This window comes from Schistocerca gregaria, chromosome 7 (assembly GCF_023897955.1).
Source record: "Schistocerca gregaria isolate iqSchGreg1 chromosome 7, iqSchGreg1.2, whole genome shotgun sequence".
In the NCBI taxonomy this organism is placed as follows: Eukaryota; Metazoa; Arthropoda; class Insecta; order Orthoptera; family Acrididae; genus Schistocerca; species Schistocerca gregaria.
The window spans coordinates 314,112,757-314,135,565 of NC_064926.1; the positions used below are offsets into that span (position 1 = coordinate 314,112,757).

The 22,809-nt window shown below is 42.7% G+C and overlaps 1 protein-coding gene across 1 annotated transcript in view; it reads left to right on the top strand.

Annotated features, from left to right (window-relative positions):
• Positions 1-22,809, top strand: part of LOC126281967 (nose resistant to fluoxetine protein 6-like) — a 381,389-nt gene that overhangs the window by 323,958 nt on the left and 34,622 nt on the right. The window contains exons 10-11 of the mRNA XM_049981343.1: positions 11,124-11,256; positions 18,520-18,703. Of these exons, the coding sequence (XP_049837300.1) occupies positions 11,124-11,256; positions 18,520-18,703 (317 nt within the window). The remainder of the gene's footprint in view (positions 1-11,123; positions 11,257-18,519; positions 18,704-22,809) is intronic.

Genomic DNA, 22,809 nt, shown 5'->3' on the forward strand with positions numbered 1-22,809 from the left:
GAGAGGCCAGGCGATCAGGCGGCCATCCTGTTATCCTTAAGTGACTTCATAGCAATTGGAAATCCAGACTGCTGCACGATGTAATACTCCTGGTCCACTCTTGCAGTATGCAAACGTCAAATCGCGTCACATACGTTGGTAATCCCGAAAGTAAGATCTCCCATTTTTTATAAGTACGTAGACCTGTTTATTTCTACAATGGTTTACATCAGTTTACAGCTTGAACATTGAGCTATTTTTCGACATAATCACAATTTCTGTCGATGCATTTTTGTAGAAGCTGTGGCAATTTTTGTATGCCTCTGTCATACCAGCTCGCCGCCATGCTGAAGAAGGATGCCGCCACTGGCGTCATTATTGCTTGGTCTCAGGTGTAATGTGGTATGCCCAGGTTTCGTCACCCGCGACATTTGAGTCCAGAAATGTGTCCTGTTCGGCTGCAAGGGGGTTAAGAAATTCGCGGGAAGCATCAATCGTTGCCGTATGTGGTCCTCAGTCAGCATGTGTGGTACCCATCTTGTGCACACCTTCCGGTAGTTCCATGTTTCCGTTAAAATTCTATGAGCGGTGCTTCGGGAAACCTCAGGAGCCAACGTGCAGAGATCATCCAGGGTGATCCGCTGATCTTCACGCATGCTTTTCTTGACTTTCAACACTGTCTCCTCAGAAATTGACGGTCTCCCGCTCCTTTGTTAGTCGTGAATTTTGGTCCGACCAGCTGCAAACTTTCTACACCACTTACGAACATTTTTGACATCCATGCACGACTCACAATACACTTCCGTCAATTGGCGATGGATTTCAATCGGCGCAGAGCCCTTTGCGTTCAAAAACCGAATAACTGCGCGCAATTCGCACTTGGAGGTAACATCCAACGGGAACTTCATTCTCAACGGCTGCCAAGCCAAGACTGAGCGCCTCAGTGAGGAGTGCGCATGTTTACACACAGCGCGTTAAGCACTCTTCATAACAGTGTGACCAACTGCACACAAACGGATTTCTGTACTTAGAAAGAAATAGGAGACCTTACTTTTGGAATTACTCTCGTAGCTTGTAGCAATATTAAACAAGGCAGTATAAAAGCTAATTTTTCAACATATCATGCCATCAAATAATCAGAGCGCCAACAACTGAAATCAAATTCCATGAACTTACAATACGACAAATATGCTCCTATATGTATAATCCGTCTATAGGTCCTATATGTATAATCCTATATCAATTGGGACGCTGCTCACAGACGTTTCAAGCAAAATCAGAAACTTGGACAAACTAAAAATACCGAAAGTTGTGAAACAGAGTAAGCAATCCGTTTGCAGGACGAAACCTGACGCTCTCGTTTCTCTGTATGCAACAGTACTATATCAACAACTCTGTGGAACAATCATTCCTGCAGCTTGAGTGTCAGATAGGTAAAATCAGAAACTGCTTTTCAGGTCTCAGCTAACAAACTGGATGATTTTTCCCGTCGTACCAATTTAACTCCATGGTGTGATGAACTATCGTTCGCAAGAATCCCCAGACTACCAGTACATAAATAATTACGTCGCTTTCCACCCAAACATGTAGCAATAAATACAACGAGAAAAGCCATAATGCTAATCTTTTCTGGAATCATAGGTAACAACAGTACCATCACAGACATGATCAAGAATGTTACCAATAGCCAATAGCCTACCTTAACAAACATATTTAATTTCTGCTCTTGTGAATAGAACATATCCCACTCCAGGGAACAGAAGCTTTGTCCCACCTATCTCATATAGCGAAACTCGCAATCGCTTTGTGATAATCAATCAGCATATTATCTGCTGTATCCGAAGCCCTGGAATACACCGTAGCACAAACACTGCATTAATTAAAATATCTGATGACCTAAAATATGCCATGGTCTACCTCTAGGCCGTCATATTTACAACATTATATTTTAGCATACCTTTTGATATTGTCAACTTCGACATACTGCTCAAAAAGATTTGACAGCTAAAGTTTTCAGATTGTGCACTGTAGAGATTAGAAAGTTGTTTGAGAAAACATACAGTAACGTATTTCCTGTGAAAGTGAAAACTCGTCTTGAAAATATGTTTCCTCAGGAGTGGCATAGACATCGGTCCTAGGCCGATCTTCAACTGTACTTAAGTGCCAGCCCTAAAGATATCAAGAATGTGATTATGCAGATGCAAGACCTGTATTCAGTGGTGACAGGGCACAAAACCAGGGACTTAAACGCAAAAGTCACAGGCAATCATAGTATCCTGTCAAAAATTAATAAGTTCATAATTCTTCGAAAAAATTTCTGCCATTCTGCTCGATGGTATTCCAGTGCCATATCAGAAAACAATCGAGAATTTAGATGTAACATTACATGAGCATCTCACTTGGGAAGAAAATACTGTGTAACTTTACTGGTCTTTCGTAATTCCTTTAACCTGGCTACACTGACTAAGCAAAATAGACCAGTAATTGTCATATATAGGGCTCTAGTTACAAAGGATGGATCAATGGTGTCCCTCGTTTAGCCAGACATGACTGCTTTCGTGTTCAGCATCTAAGCTCGCATGCAAATAATGATTTTCTACTTGTGGCCTTATAGTCAGTTGGCAGAATTAGCTGCAACTACCAATTAATAAAATAATCGAATACATTAAATATGAAAAATAAATAAATAATTAATAAAAAGGGTTTTACTCTAATATCTGAAATTGATGTTTATGACAACAGAGGACTGTGTTAGAAAATTGTTAATTTCTTCAATCAGATAATCAGAAATGGATGAGAACGTAATCCTACAATTAACAGTTGTAATATACTTCATGGACATATGTTCTGTATTTGCCACTAAATGAAAGTGCTTTCGTTTTTTGCCATATGCGTTCTTTTATTTATGTAACATTTTCAATGATCTGTAATACTTGTTTCTCTTAATATATATAATAAATGCATTTAATGCGGTACATATAAGTATGTTACTCTTTTACGTTTACTCATTTTTTCTCTTGTTTTTCAGGTTAGAAACAACATTTTTTGCACAAGATTCGTTACGTCAAGTTATTGCTTGATGTTTCTTACGATTTCCAATGTTGGTAATCCATGTGTGTTGTCTTGGGTACGTGTTCATTCGGTCTCTACACTCTAAATGGCCGATTTCTGATATTTTCTTATCACATTTATTACAATAACTCACATACACTTTCCACTGTGTAGTCAACATAAGTGTGTTTACAGTGTGTTGCGTGGCCAACTGTCGCTGTATGTTTATTTTTTGCCTTTTGGTAGTGCTGTTTGTGTGATTTGAAATTCTTGATTTGGTTTGTATATTTGTGGGGTGTGTGTGTTTGTGTGTGTGTGTGTGTGTGTCTGTGCGTGTGTGTGTGTGAGAGAGAGAGAGAGAGAGAGAGAGAGAGAGAGAGAGAGAGGGACAGAGGGAGGGGATTGGGATACGAAGATTCAAATAATTATTTATTCTGGTTATGTTTCACGTTTCCGTTTTTTAATGTTTTTGTTTCTAACGTGATCAGGGAGTTATTGCTTGTATTGAAATGGTCATTAATTACTTTCTTTTTCATTGCAAAGGTCTCTTTGTATAGGAAAGTTTTCCTGTAATGTCAGTTTTTTGTAATTGTTCACTCTAATAATTTTCATGTCTTGTTCCACGTTTTACCAAGTGTTCACCAAAGGCAGGATGCTATTTTCGTTTATCCAGCTTCTTATATGATTTTATACCCAGTTTTGAAATTCTACATCTACATCTACATTCATACTCCGCAAGCCACTCAACGGTGTGTGACGGAGGGCACTTTACGTGCCACTGTCATTACCTACCTTTTCTGTTCCAGTCGCGTATGGTTCGCGGGAAGAACGACTGTCTGAAAGCCTCCGTGCGCGCTCGAATCTCTCTAATTTTACATTCGTGATCTCCACGACAGGTATAAGTAGGGGGAAGCAGTATATTCGATACCTCATCCAGAAACATACCCTCTCGAAACCTGGCGAGTAAGCTACACCGCGATGCAGAGTGCCTCTCTTGCAGAGTCTGCCACTTTGCTAAACATCTCCGTAACGCTATCACGGTTACCAAATAACCCTGTGACGAAACGCTCCGCTCTTCTTGGGATCTTCTCTATCTCCTCCTTCAACCCGATCTGGTACGGATCCCACACTGATGAGCAATACTCAAGTATAGGTCGAATGAGTGTTTTGTAAGCCACCTCCTTTGTTGATGGACTACATTTTCTAAGGACTCTCCCAATGAAACTCAACCTGGTACCCGCCTTACCAACAATTAATTTTATATGATCATTCCACTTCAAATCGTTCCGTACGCATACTCCCAGATATTTAACAGAAGTAACTGCTACCAGTGTTTGTTCCGCTATCATATAATCATACAATAAAGGAACCTTCTTTCTATGTATTCGCAATAATTACATTTGTCTATGTTAAGGGTCAGTTGCCACTCCCTACACCAAGTGCCTATCCGCTGCAGATCTTCCTGCATTTCGCAACAATTTTCTAATGCTGCAACTTCTCTGTATACTACAGCATCATCCGCGAAAAGCCGCATCGAACTTCCGACACTATCTACTACGTCATTTATATATATTGTGAAAAGCAATGGTCCCATAACACTCCCCTGTGGCACGCCAGAGGTTACTTTAACGTCTGTAGACGTCTATCCATTGATAACAACGTGCTGTGTTCTGTGTGCTAAAAAGTCTTCAATGCAGCTACACAGCTGTTCTGATATTCCGTAGGCCCTTACTTTGTTTTTCAGGCGACAGTGCGGAACTGTATCGAACGCCTTCCGGAAGTCTAGGAAAATAGCATCTACCTGGGAGCCTGTATCTAATAATTTCTGGGTCTCATGAACAAATAAAGCGAGTTGGGTCTCACACGATAGCTGTTTCCGGAGTCCATGTTGATTCCTGCTTGTCATCGCCGGATATGCTGATTCACATTCTTGCCATTCTAAATGCCATACACCCGCTCCTTGGTATTTATCTGGTTTATCTATCGGTGTTTGTAAATGTTACTGGAGTGTGTTTCTTAGTCTGTAAGCAATGTATGACCCTTGTTTCTTTAGTATATTTGCTATCCTGTATGTTGATCTGTGTTTGTATATCAAGGTGTACCATTTCTTTCTGTTAGTCACATCAGGTGTGCTACTGTTTGTGTTTCGGTGTGTGCTTTAGTGTCTGTATGATTGTGTGGTGTTTGTGTCCTCTGCTTGTTTTCATTCTCCTTTAGCTGCGTTTTGATTGTTTGGTTGAATTCTTGTTCTGTACACAGATCATCGCCATTGCTTGTGGCTGCGAGTTGTATTGTTTGTAGTTGTTTTTCACAGATTTCTTTTCTGAGTGGGATATTATTTAGTCCGTGTAACTTGTGTCACACAAACGCTAATTTTTGAGTTTACCGGTGGTAGGATGTAGCATGTGTAATTGTGTCTTTGGCTGTTGGCTTATTGCTATCTCCCTTTATTATTATGTCCAAGAAATAAAGAGAGCTTTTGTATTTCTTTTTCCAAGGCGAACTGAATATTTTTGTGTATACTGCTTACATCTGTATAAAGTTTATCTGTTTTCTCTGTTGATTCTCTACTACACAGATTATGTAAACCACATATCTGTACAAGTAACCATTTTTGTATCCTTTCTTTGTGCTTACTTTATTGGCAATTGTGTTTTCTGTATTTTTGATGAATATGTTTACTAATGTTCCTTATATTGGTAATATGACTGGGAGGCCATATTTTTATAAGTAAAATCCCTTTTCTAGTTGGAAGTAACTTTTGGATGTGATTTCTTTAAGGGTATTGGTTATTTCATTACCGTACTGTCTACAGGCACTTTGTTGTATGTCAGAAAGTTTTCTTCAATTAGTGTGCCTTCCTAGGTATTGAGGTGTACATGTTCTCTATGTCGAAAGAGATGAGTTATACTGTTTGTGGAATGTTTATGTGTTTTCAAAAAATGGTTCAAATGGCTCTGAGCATTATGGGCCGTAACGTCTGAGGTCATCAGTCCCCTAGAACTTAGAACTACTTAAACCAAACCAACCTAATCACATCACATACATCCATGCTCGAGGCAGGATTCGAACCTGCGACCGTAGCGGTCTCGTGCTTGTAGACTGTAGCGCCTAGAACCGCTCTGCCACTCCGGCCGGGTTATGTGTTTTATTTGTGTTATGATTGCATCTCTGTTTTTCGTTGTTCGGCTGTTGTTCACTTCGTGTGTGTTGCATTATGATTTTGTTGGCTTCTGAGCGTTGGTGTTTTTGTGTTCTTCTGTGTAATATGTTATATTTGGTTGTTTGTGAGTATGTGTCTGATATCTTTGAAGTTGTTTTGTATATACATCTGGAACTGAGTTGTGGATTAGATATCAGTTTTGTGATATTGTTAGAGGAGATGGAATTTTTGTTTCTTTTATATACTGGGTGTTACAAAAAGGTACGGCCAAACTTTCAGGAAACACTCCTAACACACAAATAAAGAAAAAATGTAATGTGGACATGTGTCCGGAAACGTTTAATTTCCATGTAAGAGCTCATTTTAGTTTCGTCAGTATGTACTGTACTGTACTGTTCTGTACTTCCTCGAATCACCTCAACCCCCTTGACTTTCCTTTATGGGGGCATTTGAAAGTTCTTGTCTACGCAATCCCTGTACCAAATGTAGAGACTTCGTGCTCGTATTGTGGATGGCTGTGATACAATACGCCATTCTCCAGGGCTGCATCAGCGCATCAGGGTGGATGCATCTGTCCTCGCTAACGGAGTAAGTTTTGAACGTTTCCTGTAACAAAGTGGTTGACGTCACGTTGGTACGTTCTGTTGCTGTGTGTTTCCATTCCATGATTAATGTGATTTGAAGAGAAGTGATAAAATGAACTCTAACATGGAAATTAAGCGTTTCCGGACACATGCCCACACAAAATATTTTCTTTCTTTGTGTGTGAGGAATGTTTCCTGGAAGTTTGGCCGTACCTTTTTGTAACACCCTGTATATTGTTCTTTATTGATCAGTACCGTGCTGTCCGCTTTATTAGCTCTTGTCAATCTGATCTTGTTAGAGTGTAGCTTTCTTATAATTTGTTACTGATGTTGTTTCCTGTTTGAAGGTATCTGCTTTCCTCTTACTTTTACATGATCATTATGTCGTTTATTTCTTTCTTCACTAGCTCTCGTGCTAGCCCAATATTTACAGTGCTATTATCTTGTTTCTCTTTCTCTGTCAAGATACTTTCTGTTTCTACAATCAGATTGTCTATGTAGTGGTTGTGTGTCTTTGTACTGATGTGCGTTTGAGACCTGTCTCTCATAGCTGTGTTTCGTTCTCTACTATTCTGTATCTGTGAGGTTTATTAGCGTGATATTTGCTTCTGTTTTCGCTAGTGAGTGTTCTGATTTTCCGTTTGTGTTTGTTCTATGTACATTGCAATATCTTGCTGTGATGTGTTCATTTTTTCGTATTTTGTTGATCACAATGGCCCCACCTGAGGCCTTATGATCTGCAGTGCAATAAGCTACAACTCTCGTTCACCATTGGTATTTCTGGAGGGGACGCCATCCTGCTCTCGGTACGTGCAGAATGTTGTTAGACCCGTTATTTTGCAGTTCTTGCAACATGGAGGTGACGTATTGTTCCAACTGGATACAGGACAATGTTTGTCCACATACTGCCCCTGAAAATCAAAGAACTCCAGAACTGTACAAGACGTGCAGCAATTTCCTGGCCAGCAATGTCTCTGGACTTGTCTCCAATCGAACACGTGTGGGATGTGCTGGGGCGAATAGTGGCTCGTTCGACTCGTCGATGAACAACTCGTACAGAACTACGTGCCAGGTCGAGCAGGCGTGGTATAACGTATCCCAGGACAGTATTCGCCATCTGTACGATCAACTGGATGCCAGTTAGGGCTACACCACGTATTGATATGGATTCTTCAGCTTGGGTCGATGCCTGCTACCTCAGAACCGCTTGCGCTGTTCATGTGTAAATGTAATCATATCATGTACTCCATATGCACTGTTGCAACAATAAATCTTGAGTGAATTGAAAACCTCTAAGTAAGATGTACTAATTTTTTTTTCGCAGTGTATCTACATCTGCATCTACATCTATATGGATACCCTGCAAATCACACTTAAGTGCCTGACAGAGGGTTCATCGAACGGTTCTAGGCGCTACAGTCTGGAACTGCGCGACCGCTACGGTGGCAGGTTCGAATCCTGCCTCGGGCATGGATGTGTGTGATGTCCATAGGTTAGTTAGGTTTATGTAGTTCTGAGTTCTATGGGACTGATGACCTCAGCAGTTAAGTCCCATAGTGCTCAGAGCCATTTGAACCATTTGAACCACCTTCACAGTAATTCTCCATTATTCCAATCTTGAACAGCGCGCGGAACAAACGAACATCTACATCTTTCCGTGCAAAATCTGATTTCCCTTATTTCATTGCGATGATCGTGTTTCCCTATGTACGTTATCAGTAAACAAAATTTTTGGTCATTGGTAGAGAAGTATGGTGATAGAAATTTAGTAAAAAGTCTCCGCTGCAACGAAAACCCTATGTTTGAATTATGAACATCGCAAGTTCTATATCATGTCAGTGAAACTCTCCCCCCTATTTCTCGACAGTAGAAAATGTGGTGCTATTCTTTGAACTTTCTAGATGTACTCCGTTAATCCCATCTGGTAAAGATCCGAAACCGCGCAGCAGTAATCCAAATGAAGACGCACAAGCATAGTATAGGCAGGCCCTTTAGTAGACCTGTTGCGTCTTCTCAATGTTCTGCCAAAAACACGCAGTCCTTGGTTCGTCTTCCCCACAACATTTACAATGTGTTCTTTCCCATTTAAGTTGTTCATAACTGTATTCCTAGGTGTTTAGTTGTATTTACAACCTTTAGGTTTGATTCAATTACCGTGTAACCGAAGTTTAACAGATTTCTTTTAGCACACATGTGGATGACCTCACAGTTTCCATTATTTAGAGTCAATTGACAGTTTTCACACCATACAGGTATCTCACATAAAGCGTTTTGCAATTGGTTTTGATCTTGTGATGACTTAACTAAACGATAAACGACAGCATCATCTGCGAACAACCTAACATGGCTGCTCATATTATCTCCTAAACTATTTATATAGATAAAGAACAGCAGAGGGCCTGTAACACTCCCTTGTGGAACTCCAGAAATCACTTCTGTTTTACTCGATGACTTTCCGTTACTTATTACGAATTAGTTACTATGCTTTAGCAGCGCTGTCGTCGATAGTATTTCCATTGCTATCGCGCAGGGAAGGTATGGATTGTGTCTGGTCGCTTGCATTCTTTAAATGCGATCAGAGTCGCTTTGGATGTTCTTCCAGATTTAGAGACGAATTTTCGTTGTGAGATCTATTATAAGGATTTCGCATTGAAGTCCGAAATATATTTCAAGTTTCTATAAAAAATCGCCAATATTGGAGATGTTGCGTTTGTTTAAGTTTGGCATTCTTTTTCAGTTTTTTCTGAAACAGTGTTCAGACCATTTTTATGTACCAAGGTGGATCAGCCCCGTCGTTTGTTAATTTATTTTTCATAAATCTTTCAATTGCTGTCGATACTACTTCTCTGAATTCATGGCACATCTGTCTCTCAGGAAAATTTGAAGTGAATTTTTATCTGCGTTTTTGAATAGGTGTGTTTTTCGTTTTTTTAAGGGGATTTGAGAGTTACAGTATTTAGGCTCGCTACGATAACCGTCTGTTCACTAATCAGTGTATCCGTTGTATTGCTCGTTATTAGCTCGGGTTTGTATGTACGTATGTTCCACGCTTCTGTCTAAACCACTGCATCGATTTCAATCAAACTTGACATATATATTGCTTACTGTCTGGAAATAATCGCTGCTGTGGAGGTAACAACCACCAATGTATCAAAGGTGCTGCGCGGGGGTGTTGCACACGAAGCTCTACGGCCCAAACTTTACTCATCCAATATTTGAGAATGAGAGCACATAGTGATTTGACTCAAGTTTTATACCTAACTTCAAACCTTCGCGAAACGTTTTCTCCCTGACAACCCCCACCAAAAGATGAGAGAAAAGAAGCTTCGCGCGTGCTACACCTTGGCTTTTGAGGCAGTACAGCTGCTACATCAGGCATGACGTTTTAATTTATGACTTCTTTTCTACTAATTGTATTCGTGACATAATCATATAGCACTGAACGCACAGCAATGTTATATTATTCATTGCACAACACGTAGTTCAGGATATCGATGTCATAAACACTGAGATGTGTCTCAATGTATCTGCATGGAAAAATTCGCTAGAAATACAAATGAAATATGTGCAGAAATATGTGTGAAACATTTTAAGTATGTGTGAAATATATATGACATGTGCATATGTGGGCAAAGCTATCGATAAGATACTCGTAAACCCCTGGATCGATTTCAGCCGAACTTGGTACACGTCTTAACTACTACCTGGAAAGGAATACTATGGTAGTAATAACCAGCAATTTCCTATTGGGGTGGGAGCGATAATGTGGAGAGAGAACGGGGGAAGGAAGAGATAGTTACGTATGAGGGAGCAGGAGAAATACGTGCAGGGAGGGAAATGGACAAAGGAAGAGAAAAGGAGGAGATGGGGCGTAGAGACAATGGGGGAAAAGAGAAGGCCTGAGATAGGGAAGGATAAGATGGAAATAGAGAGGGGAGACAGATAGTGGGAGCGGAAGGAGGAGACACAGGGAGAGAGAGGGAGAGGAGAAAATAGAGGGGTGAGAGGAGACAGAGAGGAGATGGATTTAGTGGAGTGGGTAGGAGATGTGTCATGCTGACACAGGCAACAGTGTCCCCCCCTTCGCCGCCTTTTATACCAATGAACCAGGCAATTGTGTACGTAGAACTTCGTAAGAAAGCATAGTGGAATTTGCGTTTCTTCAGCCTTTATCGGCCAAATTGACGATTTACAACTTTTTGTGCTTGGCATCTGACTTGTCAGTTTGACAACTCAGCTACAAAGTCATAGCCTTCTGTGAGAAGTATTATTTACCCAAACCTCTGTTGATCACTGTTATAAATCTTAAGAACAGTAGTTATTGTGTTGGTGTCAATGTGTTGCAGTGACGACGAGTCCGTGCGGTACTTAACAGTAATTTACCAGCCGACGTACTGGAGAATCGTGCCGTACGTCACTGGCATGGCCGTCGGCTGGGTACTCTTCAGCACCAGAGACAACAAATGCAACGCTTCCTCGGTGAGTAACTGCTGACGCAAGGTGGCGATCGCGAGAAAGTTTGCCGCGCGGTGTAGCTGCGCGGTCTCGGGGGTCTTGCCACGGTTCGCGCGGCTCCCCTCGTGGGAGGTTCTAGTCCTCCCTCGGGCATGGGTGTGTGCCTCATCCTTAGCTTAATTTAGTTTAAGTTAGATTAAGTAGTGTGTAAGCCTCAGCAGTTTGGTCCCATAGGAACTTACCACAAATTTCCAATTTTCCCCGGGAAAGTTTCCGCTCCTCTTGCCCACAGCTTCAGTTTAGACCACCGACACAGCTGAAACAAGTACAAAATATGCTTTGACGAAGATTGTAAGAGTAATAGTAGATTTTCATGACAATAGTGATTGAGCTTTATTTCCAGTGTTGAAACATTATTTGCTATCCCAATGATGTTCAATGCACAGTAACACGAGACTGATTACTATAGTGCTGAGTTTCTGTTTCAGTACAAGGTTCAACGAATTCTCAACATCAGTAGTGGACCAATAGCCTCTCTAGTGTTTCGTCAGTAAGTACTCGCATTTTAGCGTTGCTGCGAAAAACTATTTCATTTGGTTAGACTTCGTGATGGTAAGCGATGTTACATAGTCTTTCTCATGGATGGTGCACCGCATAGGGAAAAAGCCATCGGCGGTATCCGAGTTTTGTCATCCCAGCCCCATTCCCTTTACCGCACGTGACAAGAAAAAGGCTGAGTTGCAGCGTTGACAAGATCAGGGCGTCATTTCTCCACATTTGTCAAGTCAGTGGACCATCACATAGGTGGTGATCCAGAAGCCTGATGGCGCTGTGCGCCTTTTGCGACGATTTTAAAGAGACAACCAAAGCAAAATGTCTCGCAGATTCGTATTCCATTCCACATCACCCAGAGATGTCGACGAGGTTGTTGTTCCCCGAAATGACTTGCGCGATGCTTACCTACAGTTGGCGCTGAACATAATTTCTCAGATTTTTCTGGCCACCCACTTTCTGTGGGTGCACCAGTTCAATCACTTGCGATGAATTTACCAATGGTATTTTACGCAGTTGATTCAGGTCATTTCCTGTTGCATCAACTGCCTGCGCCATGGGTCATACTCTGGAGGAGCATTTAAGAAACCTTCATATGCTTTTACAACGCCTCCTAGAGAATGACCTTCATTGCAAACTGGAGAAGTGCTTTCTTTTTCTTCCCGAATGTGCATTTGTTGGCCCATGTGCTTGGTAAAGTCCTGACGGACAACGAAGGCCATTGTCAACTTATCGGCACCCAAGGACCTAAAGGAGCTCCAGCCATTTTTTGCTTTTCCAGAATATCGTTTCAGCGGTACAGTTTGCTGGCTGGAGAGCATATCTTGAGGCGTGGATCAGATGTTGCGTACGTTGTTTCTACTAAAGTTTCGGCTGCTTGGTGTCTAGGTGGATCTCATGTTGGCCACAGCGGACCAATGAGGTCATGTGTTGGTTGCCTGGCATTGCGTCTTCACATATTCCAGTTGTTGCATGTGTTGCACTGGATTACGTACGACTCATACGAGGGCATTGACACGATGTCACGTCTACTAGCTGGCGATCGATCGTGACATCGAACATCGGGTGCATCCTTGTAGGTTTGTGCACAGAACCAGGCTGCACCACCACACTAGCTAGTCACGAAGTACTCTTGGGAAAGGGTGTATGTAAGTTTTGCTGCCCCTTTTTTGGGCAGCATGTGGTTTTTGGTGATCGATGCATAGTAGTGTACATAATGAAGCTGTCCTCCATATCATCAACTTCCACAGTTCACACCTTGTCAGTTACTTTCAACATTGAAGGGGCTCTCAGGATCCTGGTATCTGGCAATGATCGACCATTTTCATGGGAATTTGAGAACTTTTGTGTCTGAAATTGTATCCAGCTTCTGACTACCACTCCGTTTCACCTAGCATTTAATTTGGAGGTGGAACAATTCATGCATACATTTAAGTCCCAAACGAAGATGCCCATGTCTGCTACCTACTGTGATGATGCACTAAGCATTCTGGCTACATAATGGGTGACACCAGTCAAGTGGTGTAGTCCAATGGAATGTTTGCACGGTTGCCAGTAACAAATGCGGTGAATTTGCTATGCCCTGAGTCGTTTGCCATGGACGACTGTTGGCTGCTGCATTTTCCTCCTGGAGTTGCCATTTGGGTACTTCCTTTGCTCGTGGCAGTGATGGCTGCCAGATTTCCAGGTTTCAAGGTGGGCCACTTACCTTGGTAATCGTTTGTGGTGGATGTTAGTATAGAGAAGCTAAGCCGCCATGCAAATCAGCTATGTCCACACCCAGCTGGGACATAATAAACACGATGTACTGGTTTTCTAGGTGGCAGGTCGAGTCATGACATTGTTCCAGGTGATGGCTACCAATTGCAAGGCATGCTACCCTGTTATCAACCACTACATGAATCCTATTGTCTTCCTGTCACCTGCAGCACTGGCCCCCAGTAAAGTTCACGACTTCACCTGCTGATGTGGAGCATAAGTCCTTTGATCCAGCCCCTCCTCCTCTATCGCCTCCCTCCCCTCACTGATGGAGGTATTGTTTCCGCCGCTAGTTGCCACAGACTCTGTGCCCCTTCAACCTTCCATCGTAGCCAGGGGTGCCAGCATTGCCTCCTTTTGTGGTTGATCCACTGTTGCGTTCTCCAGGGGCCTCTCTCTTTATGCACCAGAGGTCGCTGCCCAAGTCTAATCACTTTCATCCCTACATAGTATTTTAGTATCCCTGCCAGCAGACATCATGATGGAGGCAGACGAGCTGGAATGGGTGGCCTAGTGGGACAGATAGGGAACCTGTCATGGAGTATGCATATGACCCACTGGTGTAGGTGTTCAACTGCAGATGGCAGTAGGCCTGGAGGGCCAGTGCTTATTCGAAGTTCGACCACCAAGAGCTTCACCTAGCGTATCATTCCATGTGTTGTGTTGGGTGCTGAACCATTATCCATTTGCACCATCTGCATGCTCAGTTCTTCCCATGCTTGTCTCTGCATGGGTTCTGATCATCTGCATCCTGTAAATCAACCTGCATGGTGAGTTCGTTCCCCTCTCATCCTATTCCCTGGCTGTTATCGAACCATCATCAACCCACGAAGTACCTGCGTCAACAGTGTAGTTTCGTGGCGTTTCCACGTCTGTGTCTATACTAAAATAATATTATCTTCCAGTCTAATTTCAATTGATTCTTTTAGGCCATAATTCCAACTGCGATACACAGTAGCAACCATCTGTGTCTCATTGTACATCATTATTTTTCCATCGGTGAGACACTGCTCCACCGCTGCAGATTTTAGGGTTGTAGTTAGCACATCTGACAACGGAGCTCAACACATACGACGTGAACGTTGCGCATTGTCTAGACAATATACGTGTCCCCGCAATGGCTAGTTATTTTGTAAATAACGGAATCACTCAGTCCTATATAATCATTAACAAAGCCAATTAGCGTAAGAAGGGTTACGCAAGAAGCGTTGAAAGAATACGAAAGTAAAACAATCTCTAAACTTGACAGAAAACTCTTGAAGCTCTGCTCTTATGTTAAATCAGTTAACAGATCGAAGCATCTGTCCATACACTCAATGAGCATAATGGCATTGAAACGGAGGACAACACAGAAAAGGCCGAAATACTAAACGTCTTTTTCCAAAACTATTTCAAAGACGAAAATAACACTTTATTTCCTCCTTTAAATCGTCACACTAATGACCAAACTACATATCGAAATAAATGGCCAGGGGGTAGAAAAACAACTGAAATGGCTCAACACAGGAAAGTCCACTCGACCTGATGGAATACCATTTCGATTCTGGGTGTACAGTAGGTCTCTTGAGGAACGGAGCGTTCCTAATCGCTGAAAAAAAAAGCTCGCGTCATTCGCATTTCCAAGAAGAGTCGCGGAAAAGTTTGCACAAAACTATAGGCCTATATCCCTGATGTCGGTGTGTAGTAGAATTTTGAAACATGTATTATAATCGTATATTTTGACATTTCTGGAGACCTAAAATCTCCTATGTTGGAAACAACATGGGCTCCGAAAATAACGATAGTGTATAACTCAGCTTGCTCAGTTCGTCCGCGAGGCCCAGGAGGCAGTAGATACGAGGTGCATTCAAGTTCTAAGGCCTCCGATTTTTTTTCTCCGGACTGGAAAGAGATAGAAACATGCGCATTGTTTTAAAATGAGGCCGCGTTCATTGTCAATACGTCCCAGAGATGGCAGCACTGTTCGGCGGATGGAATTTTACCGCCAGCGGCGAGAATGAGAACTGTTTTAATTACTTAAAAAGGCGACTTTTTCCTTACTTGAACAGCCTGCAATCGTTCGTTTTCTGAATTTGCGTGGTGTGAAACCAATTGAAATTCATCGACAGTTGAAGGAGACATGTGGTGATGGAGTTATGGATGTGTCGAAAGTGCGTTCGTGGGTGCGACACGGTTCTGGGCGCTACAGTCTGGAGCCGCGTTAACTCTATGGTCGCAGGTTCGAATCCTGCTTCGGGCATAGATGTGTGTGATGTCCTTAGGTTGGTTAGGTTTAAGTAGTTCTAAGTTCTAGGGGACTTATGACCTCAGCAGTTGAGTCCCATACTGCTCAGAGCCATTTGAACCATTTTTTTGGGTGCGACAATTTAATGAAGGCAGAACATCGTGTGTCAACAAACCGAAACAACCTCGGGCTCGCACAAGCCGGTCTGACGACATGATCGAGAAAGTGGAGAGAATTGTTTTGGGGGATCGCCGAATGGCTGTTGAACAGATCGCCTCCAGAGTTGGCATTTCTGTGGGTTCTGTGCAAACAATCCTGCATGTCGACGTGAAAATGCGAAAAGTGTCATCCAGGTAGGTGCCACGACTTCTGACGGACGACCACATGGCTGCCCGTGTGGCATGTTGCCAGGCAATGTTGACGCACAACGACAGCATGAATGGGACTTTCTTTTCGTCGATTGTGACAATGGATGAGACGTGGATGCCATTTTTCAATCCAGAAACAAAGCGCCAGTCAGCTCAATGGAAGCACACAGATTCAGCGCCACCAAAAAAATTTCGATTTATCGCCAGTGCTGAAAAAATGATGGTGTCCACGTTCTGGGACAGCGAGGGCGTAATCCTTACCCATTGCGTTCCAAAGGGCACTACGGTAACAGGTGCAGCCTAACAAAATGTTTTGAAGAACAAATTCCTTCCTGCACTGCAACAAAAACGTCCGGAAAGGGCTGCGCGTATGCTGTTTCACCAAGACAACGCACCCGCACATCGAGCTAACGTTACGCAACAGTTTCTTCGTGATAACAACTTTGAAGTGATTCCTCATGCTCCCTACTCACCTGACCTGGCTCCTAGTGACTTTTGGTTTTTTCCAACAACGAAAGACACTCTCCGTGGCCGCACATTCACCAGCCGTGCTGCTATTGCCTCAGCGATTTTCCAGTGGTCAAAACAGACTCCTAAAGACGCCTTCGCGGCTGCCATGGAATCATGGCGTCAGCGTTGTGAAAAATGTGTACGTCTGCAGGGCGAATACGTCGAGAAGTAACGCCAGTTTCATCGATTTCGGGTGAGTAGTTAATTAGAAACAAAATCGGAGGCCTTAGAACTTGAATGCACCAGAGAAAGTCGTTTTCCATTAGCTGTTATTGTTCCAATATATAAAACCTAGTAGGTAGCGTCAGTAGTTTCAAGAGGATTTTCGCAAAATTCTAGCGAAATCCTGGAAGACCAGCGGAGTACCGTCGCATGGTGCAGGTAGAGGTCCCATTATGAACAAACGTAACGTATTGCAAATACATAGACAGGAAGACCATTTATTGTATGATTACCAAATTGCAGAACAATAACTGGAAGCAGTTACTACCATAAAATGTGTAGGAATATGCATATAGGGCGATTTAAAATCTAACGATCACATAAAACCAGTTGCACGAAAGGCAGGTGGAAGACTGGATTTCATTGGAAGAATTCTGAGGAAATTTAGTACACGACCAAAAGAAGTAGCTTACAAAACTCTAGTTCGTGCAGTACTTAAACATTTCTTGTCAATACGGGACCCGTACCATATAGGAGTGCGAGAGGAAATAGAGAAGATCCGAAGAACGACAGCACTCTTCATTACAGACTGATTTAGTAACCGCAAAGCCGTCACCTATCTGCTCAGTGAACTCCAGTGGTAGGCACTGAAAGAGAGGCGTTCTGCATGTCGTTGCTGTCTACTGTATAATTTTCATGAGCCTACGTTTCTAGAAGAGACACCCAACATACTGCTTTCTCCTAGGCATATCTCGCAAAAAGAGGACCAAGACAAAATTAGAAGATTCGAGACCACTCGATGCTTATTAGCAATCGTTCTTCCGGCGAATTATACGCTACAGGAACAAAAAAAGACGAAAGTGACAATAATACACAAAGTACCCTCGGTCACACACCGTAACGTGGTTTTCGGAGTACAGATGTAGATGCCCTAAAATTGGCTGATGGACCAAATACATTTCTACTATTACATCTTTTTAAAATCCTCACAACCTTTTTGAGAAGCGCCTCCAGCATATGGTAAGATAGTTAAAGATACACATTCGCACCTAGCGAACGGCGGCGCAGTGGTTAGCACACTGGACTCGCATTCGGGAGGACGACGCTTCAATCCCGCGGCCGGCCATCCTGATTTAGGTTTTCCGTGATTTCCCTAAATCGCTCAAGGCAAATTCCGGGATGGTTCTTTTGAAAGGGCACGGCCGACTTCCTTCCCCGTCCTTCCCTGATCCGGCGAGACCGATTACCTCGCTGTTTGGTCTCTTCCCACAAATAACCCAACCCAACCCTCTACACTCGTCTTCTACTGGCTCCGGCAAAAGCCTGAATTCCAATGTACGACGGATCTGTATCTCAGTGCTGCTATCCCGCTTGAACACAAGCTTAAGGTGTTGTAGCTGTTGCGTCAAAATTTCAGCGTCCATGTTGGAGTAAGCCCTCCTTTGCCAACGTCCTCAAAGCCCTCGTGCGTTGGTACGTGGCTGACTACTCAACGCGTGAAGATAACGACCTGTATGAGTTGGTGTTCTATGAATACTGTGTCTGGACCAGACGTTAGCTGACTAGTATAAGAGGCTTTCGTTACGACGAAGTACTACTACAATCGGCGACCCTTGGATATACGCTTTCTTAGGAGAAGTGTAAATGTTTGCTTTTGCTTAGTTGTGATGTTTGCTTTCCATTACCATATGAGCTGATGTGTACGCCGCACAGGTTGTGATAAGCGCCTGCTGGGCCGCGTCGACGGGTCTGGCGCTGTGCTCGGTGTACGGGCTGCACCTCAGCTACGTCAGGCCCTACAACAGGCTGGAGGCGGCATTCTTCGCCTCACTGCGGCCGCTCGCCTGGTCTCTGTCCATCGCCTGGGTCATCTACGCCTGCGAAAAGGGACGCGCAGGTCAGTCTCTTCTTTACTCGTCACAGTTGGCTCATCGTCTTAGCACATCATCTCTGGATGATTCCAAGTGTGAACCACACTGCCGGCACGTAGGAACAAATACACTCAGGTGAAAAAAAAAAGTCATGGAATAGCGATATGCACATACAGGGCGTTACAAAAAGGTACGGCCAAACTTTCAGGAAACCTTCCTCACACACAAAGAAAGAAAATATGTTACGTGCACTTGTGTCCGGAAACGCTTACTTTCCATGTTAGAGCTCATTTTATTACCTCTCTTCAAATCACAATAATCGTGGAATGGAAACACAGCAACAGAACGTATCAGCGTGACTTCAAACACTGTTACAGGAAATGTTCAAAATGTCCTCCGTCAGCGAGGATACATGCATCCACCCTCCGTCGCATGGAATCCCTGATGCGCTGATGCAGCCCTGGAGAATGGCGTATTGTATCACAGCCGTCCACAATACGAGCACGAAGAGTCTCGACATTTGGTACCGGGTTTTCGTAGACAAGAGCTTTCAAATGCCCCCGTAAAAGAAAATCAAGAGGGTTGAGGTTAGGAAAACGTGGAGGCCATGGAATTGGTCCGCTTCTACCAAGCCATCGGTCACCGAATCTGTTGTTGAGAAGCATACGAACACTTCGACTGAAATGTGCAGAAGCTCCTCCATCGTGCATGAACCACATCTTGTGTCGTACTTGTAAAGACACATGTTCTAGCAGCACAGGTACAGTATCTCGTATGAAATAATGATAACGTGCTCCATTGAGCGTAGGGTGAAGAACATGGAGCCCAATCGAGACATCACCAACAATGCCGGCCCAAACGTTCACAGAAAATCTGTGTCGATGACGTGATTGCACAATTGCGTGCGGATTCTCGTCAGCCCACACATACTGATTGTGAAAATTTACAATTTGATTACGTTGGAATGAAGCCTCATCCGTGAAGAGAACATTTGCACTGAAATGAGGATTGGTACATTGTTGGATGAACCATTCGCAGAAGTGTACCCGTGGAGGCCAATCAGCTTGCTGATAGTGCCTGCACATTCTGTACATGGTACGGAAACAACTGGTTCTCCCGTAGCACTCTCCATACAGTGACGTAGTCAACGTTACCTTGTGCAGCAGCAACTTCTCTGACGCTGACATTAGAGTCTTCGTCAACTGCACGAAGAATTGCCTCGCTCATTGCAGGTGTCCTCCTCGTTCTAGGTCTTCCCCAGTCACGACTCATAGGCTGGAATGTTCCGTGCTCCCTAAGACGCCGATCAATTGCTTCGAACGTCTTCCTGTCGGGACACCTTCGTTCTGGAAATCTGTCTCGATACAAAAGTACCGCGCCACGGCTATCGCCCCGCGCTAATCCATACATCAAATGGGCATCTACCAACTCCGAATTTGTAACCATTGCACTGACTGCAAAACCACGTTCGTGATGAACGTTAACCTGTTGATGCTACATACTGATGTGTTTGATGATAGTACTGTAGAGCAACGAGTCGCATTTCAACACAAGCACCGAAGTCAATATTACCTTCCTTCAATTGGGCCAACTGGCGGTGAATCGAGGAAGTACAGTACATACTGACGAAACTAAAATGCGCTCTAACACGGAAATTAAGCTTTTCCGGACACATGTCCACATAAGATCTTTTCTTTATTTGTGTGTGTGGAATGTTTCCTGAAAGTTTGGCCGTACCTTTTTGTAACAGCCTGTATATATATGGCGGTCGTACTACGTAGATAAGGTATAAAACAGAGGTGCACTGGCGGGGATTTCATGTGAGGGTGCTTCCCATTGGCTTAGAGTCATGAACATTAGGATGCAGCAAGGTTTCACAGTAAAAGTAAAGTAGAAATCTGAAATTGTGAATTTATCCTTGCATAACACGTAAAAAATTGTCATTTTTTATTCAATTGCCTGTCTTTCTGTCCGTCTGTTAAGATTTCTCAGGAACGGGTAGACACCTCAAGTCAAACTTTTTGTCATGTACTAAGGTTTATAGTCTCTTGGCGGTGTAAGCTTCTAAACCAGTGTAATCAAAAGATACGGCATATTATGTCACATACTTTGATTCTCGTAAATTTGCGCTCCAGAACCTATAGGTAATTCCCGTTAAAGTAGAGTCATGAAATTTGGCAACAAGCAAGGTTTCACAGTACAAGGAAGGAAGAATTCGGACAGTTGTCAATTTTTAATTGTATCACACGAAAAAAAATTCTCCTATGTCAGGTATTATCTGATTTCAAACTTAAAATTAAAGCAAACTTCGAAGTCTTGGGTTTCCCGGGGCTGATATCGTGGTAGTAACAATGTCAACAACAGGTCAAAAACGTCTAGATTCAGACTTACGAGAGCTATGAACTGTCTATATATATACATATTTAAGTTTGTGCGAAATCCTCAGACAACTAGCTCTGATCGCACCTGGCCAAGTTTTGTGGATGACAATGCGAGAGTACATCTAACAGTACAGGAAGAGGAGCTCTTGGAGCGAGATGATGTTCAGTGAATGGAGTGCCCTGCCCGCTTCCCCGACATAAATCCCATCAAGTATGTGAGGGATACATTAGGGACATGAACTGCAATATGTCAACATGCACAACGACCGCCCAGAATCTGTCAATTGCGCTGGTGGAGGAAAGTAACGCCTTACAAAAGAATTCTTTATCAACCTTGTGGCCAGCATCGGAGCACATTGCAGTCTGTAGAGCACAAACACCCCTTTAAGAACCATATTCCGCATTTAGTGATGTTCATCATGAATCGCGGAGACCTCAGAGTAATTATTACCTTTGAATGAATGTGTCTCTCGTGTTATTTTCACTGCATATTTGTTTCAGTTACTTTCTGTCGTATACTGAAGCAATACATACTACATATGATCCAAATTTCAAACAAAGGAAAGTCCAGGTTCGAATATCAGAAATATTATGAAAAGGTTAGCTTGCTACTCAACGTAGAAATGACTCCTTCAGCTGCAGACAGACACAATTAAAAAACTGTTACACATTGAGATGTCAGTCAAAGTATTCATCAAAAAAGAAAACACACACACATCCACACAAAATAAGCACCCCCTACGCTCGCATGACCGTTATCTCCGACCATACTTTGTTTCAACCAAGCAGAAAAGCGTGCTTCAGGCGTTCTATAAACTAAGCAGACAAATTCTTGAGGAGCTGAAACCTAGCTATGATAGAGGGAGGGTATGTCTCCTGATCTCAGATAATTGTAAGAAAACACACAAACATATAGATTTTATTCAAGGTTTTTGTATGCTAAACTGAAAATTGTCTTTTTTCCTGCCATGTCGTTTGTGGTGAAAACATGCTTTTTACAAATTGAAAGTCTGAAAAGTCAGAAATTGTCTTTTGTTTTAATCCATATTAGAACACATTCACCAACAGAAAATTTTAAGCTGATCAATTTTTAGAATCACTGAAACTAGGATTTTCAAAGTAAATTAATTTTGTAGGTTTATTGTTAAGATGAGAACTACATCAAAGGTATTACGAATCAGTGCCGCAATACATTTATTCTCATGTCACTGAAGAACTTGAACTACTGTACACAAATGTTTAACATTCTATGTGAAGGTAGCTTTTACAATGACATACCAATCATCTGTTCAGATTCTATGAAGTTTACTAGGTCAGGTACCCCTCACATCCTCCCCTACCAAAAACCGCAAAGTACAAAGCAGCAGAATTATTGAGGAGTATAATAATACTTCAAGGCATGCTCTATAATTACTCACTTAAGATACTCCCGGAACGCGGAAGACGATTTGATTTGATATTCGTGAAAGAGACGCACTGTGCGGGCAGTACCAGACGCTGCTCCACATGATGGCTCGCGGATTACAATATACAGGGTGGTCCATTGATCATGACCGGGCCAAATATCTAACGAAATAAGCATCAAACGAAAAAATTACAAATAACGAAACTCGTCTAGCTTGAAGGTGGAAACGAGATGGCGCAATGGTTGGCCCGATACATGGCACTGCTATAGGTTAAATGGATAACAACCGCGTTTTTTTAAAAATAGGAACCCCCATTTTTATTAGATATTCGTGTAGTACGTGAAG